A 7,123-nucleotide genomic window follows, 5' to 3' on the forward strand; every position below is an offset into this window, starting at 1 on the left:
AACCTTGTCACCTACTGAACCTCGTCACCTACTGAACCTCGTCACCTACTGAACCTTGTCACCTACTGAACCTTGTCACCAATAAGTCATGATATAACAAACTCTAAGAAATAAGGATGGTAAAATTGACCAAATATTGACACACTCGCTACAACATAGATGCATTCTTTTTTTTCCGGGCGCAACAGGGCAATATGAGCTAGATTATGGCAAATCTGTATCACAATTTGGACAAAGTTCCAGAGGAGGAACTTTCCAAAAGTGCATAAATGGAAAGTTCCTCTATAGAAAGTTCCATAGAGGAACTTTCCAAAAGTGCATCATAATTTGGACAAAGTTCCTCTAAGTGTGGGATGTCGTACGCATTCGGGTTTTCAGAAGAGGGGTCCAGGAGTCCTGCGGTGTAGCTGCTGTTTCCTCTCCTCACGTAGGGTCCTTCGGGACTCAGAGGTCCTTGGAAAACATCACCTGAAATGCGGAGCAAAGTTTAGGAATAAAAAATATATTTATAATATATTACACATTTCTTAGAAAAATCACCTGAAATGCCGAGCAACGTTTAGGAATAAGAAATATATTTATAATATAATACAAATTTCTTGGAAATTTCTTGGAAAACATCGCCTGAAATGATAAGCAACGTTCAGGAATAAGAAATATATTAATACTATATTACAAATTTCCTAGAAATTTCTTGGAAAAATCACCTGAAAAGCGAAGCAACGTTTAGGAATAGGAAATATATTTATAATATTTTACAAATTTCTTGGAAATTTCTTGGAAAACATCACCTGAAATGCAAAGTAACGTTTAGGAATAAGAAATATATTTATAATATATCGCAAATTTCTTATTTATATAAATGACACACTCTTCACACTCTTCACACACTCTTCACACTTCGATGATCACACTCTTCAGAGCCCTTGTAATACCTATCCTTGAATACTGCTGCCAGCTCTAGACTCCGTTCACACTAGGCGCAATACGGCATCTGGAAGGAGTCCAACGAACCTTTACTTCCAGGATCAGAGGGATGGAGAATTTTAACTACTGGGGGAGGTTACAGCGACTAAATCTGTACTCACTGCAGAGGAGACGGGAGAGGTATGTCATTCTGTACACATGGAAAATGCTAACCGGAATGGTGCCAAACTTCGAGAGCGAGACCTTCAAGATTCAGACATATCACAACGAGAGAAGGGGGAGACTGTGCAAGATCCCTCCCCTGCGTAACAGATCCGCAGTCAGATTTCAATCCCTGCGAGAAGGATCACTCTCCGTGGCAGGACCAAGGCTGTAGAGAGGGGGAGTTCACCCTGGAGACCTTCAAGAGACAGCTAGACGTGTTCCTGAGCACAATCCCAGATCGACCTCCCATGCAACACTACCAGCGGCGAGAAGCAAGCAACAGCATCGTGCATCAGGTGGCCCAAATGAGGGCGGATGAACTATAACCAAAGGCGGCGATCCATCGTGGCCTGGGACTGCTATGTCCCAAACAAATACTAAGGATACTAAGGACACAATTTTGTTTATAAAATATTTAATAGATTTATTCAAACGTTCCTAAATCGAAATTCTCTTAAATGATCAACTGAATGCTATAATGTATCATCATCAGAGCTTAGAAGTGTCATGTATGTATAAAAAAAATTGGTAGATCGTCTGTAAGTATAACATACAATATATGGTGGATATGTTGTATATGTACCCATCGCACATGACGCATTCCACTCACCCATCGCACATGACGCATTCCACTCACCCATCGCACATGACTCATTCCACTCACCCATCGCACATGACGCATTCCACTCACCCATCGCACATGACGCATTTCACTCACCCATCGCACATGACTCATTCCACTCACCTATCCACGAGGTGCACCCAGGAGCCCCCAAAACCATCTCGTTGCTCTGCAGAAAACAATGAGATGACTTATAACAAAGATTTACTTTCTATCATGTACATATCTGAACAGGATGTATAGCCTTCAGTTGAAAAATCATCAATAATTTTTATAAAAAATGTCGTCGCCACAAATTTATTTATCGTCGCATTTTCGTTTATTAAAACAACGATCCCATTCCGTCATCAACAGCTATGAACTACCGGATTCACAATGATAATATAATTAAGCATAGCAAAATTGCAACGCTAAAACATAAAGTTATACACTCCGTTTGATAGCAATAAAAATTTACTAAATAGCTGTTATTCCAAGAATCCACAAAATTATAAAGAGGCTTCCTGTGTGAACTTAAGAGTTTCTGACGAAATTCATCGTCATACACTCAAGTCGACTAGCTGTCTGCTAAGATGTTTGAAGTGTTTTCACACATTCAGTTTTAAAAAATATACTGCATATCAACATATGTAAGAATAGGTTCATCAAATTTCACGTCAGCCGAAGAACTTTGCTCACTCACCGCCTGAAGAAAATGAGAGCCAAAGCCAACTTGACATCTGCCATCTTTGATGTGATACATTGGCAAGGTACCTGAAAAGTAATTTAAATATATACTGAATTATATATTCCAATACAGAAATCGAACTTTATTTAATTATGTTATAATTAATTCCCACTGTGCCTACAATAACTTCGGTTCGCCGGGTTCAATACTTTTAAAATATTAAATACGATTTCAAAGGAATATTTCTGAAGAAAGTACGACATGATTAACCACGTATTGTGGGCCAATGGTCTTAATTTCTGATAAAAAGTTGCCCTGATAAATTATCAATAAAAAATAAACTAAAAATAAATAAAATTATTAGTATTATAATTTGTCCTGATAAAAAATTATATGCATAAAATTTTTTAAAACGAAATTCAACACATTATGGAAGTCGGAAGCATCTGAGGTATTCGATGTCTTTTATTTATTAAAAGATTCTTCGTAGTGAGATTTAACAAGAAAATCTCACCCGTCTTCCAGTCGTAGACGGGTACTATGGAGGAGAATGGTCCCTGTACTCCGTTTGTGCTGTAAAAACACTTCCCGACAATGGTGCTGTACTTGTCTCCATAGACTTTCGTGCACGTGTTGTTCCAGGTAGGTGCGCATGTCTGCCGAAGATAGCATTGTAATTAATGTTTGAATTTAAAAAATATATTATAATTGCATAGTACAATGTAAGCAGCCACAAATAAACAAGGTGCATATTGCGCCGTGTGAGCAGCGAAGAGGGAGATGTCCATTCACACTATAATGTAGGGTGCAGAGTCACTAGAGCTTAATTAGACTATAATATAAAGATAAAGCGATAAACAACAATTCGATTATAAAACCGATATTTACTCTCAATCCCAACTTTGGTAATTTGGCAGAGATGAACACCGCAATAGTCAAACGCAGACTCAACGTGCATGAGGGTGGTTAGCAGTCGCCTGAATTTGTCCTCAACAACATTTTCTTACCTCAATACAGAAATCGAATTTTCTGTGATTAAATACCACTTTTTAATCAGCACCTACCAAAATTTTCTTTCCGGATACCGCGAGAGAGGATCCAAGTCTCTGCCAATCCGCATCATAGGAACAAACATCCTGCGTTGTACCACTGGCGTCACTTCCGGCGATGTTGATTTTGGAGCAGACGCGTGAGCCGGAGGACAACATAGCGAGGGGGCAGGAGTAGAGAGCACCTTCGCTGTTCACGGAGCTGCGTGGCGACCCAACCAAAAACCTTGCGGGACAATGTAATTACATTACCGATCTCGTTGACATTGGTTAAAAAAAAGAATTTCTCGTTGAAATTGGGTAAAAAAGAATTTCTCGTTTAAATTGGGTAAAAAAATTTGGGTAAATTTACGTGTTGGCTTCGAGGTGGCCATTTTGAATTAGAAGATAGAGGTCCGGGGGATCGAAAAAACCTTTACGGCTCATGAATAGGAATGAAATTTCCGAAGAATATATATAATTGTAAGAAGATTGGTACTGTTAGGCAGCTTGCGACTTTTCTGCCTACATGGACTCCCTCAAAAAGCAGTACTAGTAAATAAATAGTAATGAATTTGATTTAGTAACAAAATTTCAAAGGACTAACTTTTCCAATTTCTAAGTTTTTTACGCTTGATTAAAGCATTTGTTCAGGACAGGAATACGCTGGTTCAAAGTTATGGTCGCAATTTCCAATTTTGTTAATATCTGGCTTACAGAGGCAGTAACGGAAACTGATTGTTTTATTAGCAGCATATTTCCTGTTATAAGCGCCAATCACAACAAATACGCTGTGAGGAATTTGTTATGACAAAACAACGGGTATTCCGACATTACGCTAGTATATGTATTGCGGACTGAACTTACTAGGGACGAGTTATTTTAGGTATTAATGGTTGTTGACTTAACGCTCTCACCCTAGTCGGAAGTCTCCTTCTGCTGATCGATATCTAAATTGTACATACTGATTGCTGCTGCTGCTGCTGCTGTAATAAAGTATTATGTGGGAGTACGTGATCTATCTCCTATGGATGTGCCAATGCTAATGTAGAGATCCCAAGTGATTTAAATGAAGTACCACATATGTGATACGCTTACATATAACTAAGAATATTACAATCAATAATTACTGATTTATGAATTTTAGAAAATCCCTGCTATGAGCTAGCAAATCTCCAAAACGTTTATTTCACTAAACCTTAATAAATAATTAATATAGATTGTGAAAACAATTAAACATAAGTTAAAAACGATTTGCACATACCTACTCATATAATAGAACTTTATTGTCAATAAAACGAATTCTCCGGTCTTCAACGAAACCTGCTTAAGAAGAATATAATAGAACGTACACAACTCACGTTTCTTGTTCGTATGCCAAGGTAAATCCAAATTCCAATTCCTCAACTGTGGCTGGTGGCTGAAACTTGGCTGAAGGCTGTTTTTCGAAAGCAAATCCTTCGGTATGCATCACATTTGTGAGAAGAACAAAACTGATCAAGCAATAAATAGTCATGCTTGCACAACAGCAAACATTGCGGTTTTTGGATGACATCTCCTTCACCATGATGACTGCCACTTCTTGTCGACTAACGAGGCTATAGAACCAATAAACTCGGGTGAACAACTGATAAAAGACACAAAGTTACCTTTTTTATAGATTTGACAAACTTTTGAGTGCTACGATTCGTCTAATAATCGTCATCCTGGCTTGTTATCTCATTTAGAAATCGTGTTCAGATCGGCAAACCTTCTCTTCGAACCAAGATTTTATCCGGAATCACGATGTTAACCGCGCACTTCACTGGTTTCAAACAGCCGACTCGAGTAGTACGTAGTAAGCGTCCCAAGTCCACTTAGGAAAACTATGTCTAGAATAAAGAATAATTATGTAATCACTTCATCTTCAGTGATCTATGCGAGTTTGGAGAACCTAATTGCAAGAGCAACACACACTAAAAGACTTCATTGCAAGCTAGGAAGACTTGGCAGAATAGAGTTCGTAGCATCGAAGCCTCTTATCAGATAATCTGATAATTCTCAAGAGTCTTCGCTTATCAGTAATCCCGTCGTAAATGCGAGTTACCTGCAACCGGATGGGTGTGATACATAATCTTGAGTATTCCTAAAGAGAACAGAAATCTCAATTAGAATAAGAATGTTGAATTCGAGTTAACATTCGGCCATCAGGCCAGTCGCCGATTCTACAAATCGCAGAATTTTTACAACTTACTACGGGTCTCGAACATGCAACTCCCTGCTTCAATCTTGCTGCTAACCGCCAATTCCACCGATTTAGACCAAAAGTTTCACAGTTGGCCGCGGGTCTTGAACCCAAAACTGGCCGATCTTAGCCTCTCGCAAAAAAAATTATTCGCCAAGTCCAACAACAATTTGCCAGAATCAAATTTCACACACGCCAAGAGATCAGCTTTTTAAGCACCGGATTTCAATCTCAATTACAAGAATTTAAATAAACAAAAGAGATCATCACGAGATATCAGCGAGAAACTAAACTAAACCGAAGCACGTTTCTATTGCAACTTTAGCTAAGAGCACCAGCTTTTTCCCAAAGCTATACAGCTGATGTTTTAAATATGAAAGACTAACCAAAGATCTTGACAAACCTGCATTTCTTTGCCTGTACTTGAGCTTCACTTAGTTGTTTAGAATGAGCCTGGTAAAGCGATGGAATACTTCTCTTATTTTGATCTACTTGAAGGGCATTGAAGGAAAAGTCGACATACTACACGACAATTTATTAACAACACACATCACATACACGACGCATGATCTACATTGCTCAGTCTTTGGTGCAGAAGAAACATCACTTAAACTAACGCTGACACGGGACTATTGCACCACAATAACATTAACTTTACCGGAGGACAAACCACGAATCGAGGATTCTATGTTTCTCCATGTTTCAGATTTTCAGAGCTGGTAAACTGTTAGGTACCAATTCAATCCTATTTAGGCAAGGGGCTTTATGGACTAGTTTCCAGTGCTCCTATAATAATAGATAAGAAAGAAAGAAAAAGATGATTCTATGTACAGAAGCAGGATATAAAAAACAAGCTAAGCGCTCGCACCAAACCCTATTGAGAATTATGCACGGAACCTCATCCCAGCATATGATGATCTGCCAGCAGATGTGTCGGGTTTCAAATCATCCTATAAGTATATCTAGGATACGAAAGAAACAAAACTGATTTGAATCGCATTGAACGCAAAAAATACCAACAGCATAGAACTATTACACATCTGCCCAAAATAAATAGTTACATAGGGAAGAGTGGCGATTCACTATAAACAAATCTGGTGGGAAAGTGTTAGCTTAAGACTCAATTAAACACAACTAGATAAATTGGGAACGTGAACATTCTACTCGTAGCTTATTTACTTCAATAATTCATAAGGTCATCAATCTTAAACAAATGACACAACACGGACCTCGGCAGCTTTCGCTATCGTGCTTCGAGTAAGCTCAAAATTTGCCTAAAATAAAGCCCAAGTCCTCAATTGAATGCATAATGTGAACAAAAACCCTAACTAACGAGTAATTCTGTAATCGATCACGTCCGAGAATGTCGATCATTCTTGATGAACAATTTCAGGTCTCGAGAATAGATAATAATAATAATAGCGGTTTCAGCGTTTAGTAGGCCGCAGTCC

At 38.4% G+C, this 7,123-nt stretch overlaps 1 protein-coding gene across 1 annotated transcript; it reads right to left on the minus strand.

Annotated features, from left to right (window-relative positions):
• Positions 1–220: 220 nt before the first annotated feature.
• Positions 221–5,406, minus strand: LOC108677035 (integrin alpha-6-like). The gene is made up of 6 exons (XM_018165184.1): positions 4,810–5,406; positions 3,485–3,695; positions 2,935–3,076; positions 2,436–2,506; positions 1,877–1,922; positions 221–468 (listed from the first exon to the last, which is right to left on the minus strand). The coding sequence occupies exons 1-6, from the start codon at positions 5,013–5,015 to the stop codon at positions 221–223; spliced, it is 924 nt and encodes a 307-aa protein (XP_018020673.1). The 5' UTR covers positions 5,016–5,406.
• Between the last annotated feature and the right edge of the window lie 1,717 nt (positions 5,407–7,123).

Source organism: Hyalella azteca, unplaced genomic scaffold (genome assembly GCF_000764305.2).
Source record: "Hyalella azteca isolate HAZT.00-mixed unplaced genomic scaffold, Hazt_2.0.2 contig7741, whole genome shotgun sequence".
Taxonomy (NCBI): Eukaryota; Metazoa; Arthropoda; class Malacostraca; order Amphipoda; family Hyalellidae; genus Hyalella; species Hyalella azteca.

Excerpts from the sequence above, each read along its gene's own strand:
- LOC108677035 (XM_018165184.1), bottom strand. The coding sequence starts at position 5,015 with ATGGTGAAGGAGATGTCATCCAAAAACCGCAATGTTTGCTGTTGTGCA. Across the intron at positions 2,507-2,934 it reads CGTCTACGACTGGAAGACGG|GTACCTTGCCAATGTATCAC; the intron begins GTGAGATTTTCT and ends ATTACTTTTCAG. Across the intron at positions 469-1,876 it reads TGGGTGCACCTCGTGGATAG|GTGATGTTTTCCAAGGACCT; the intron begins GTGAGTGGAATG and ends TCCGCATTTCAG.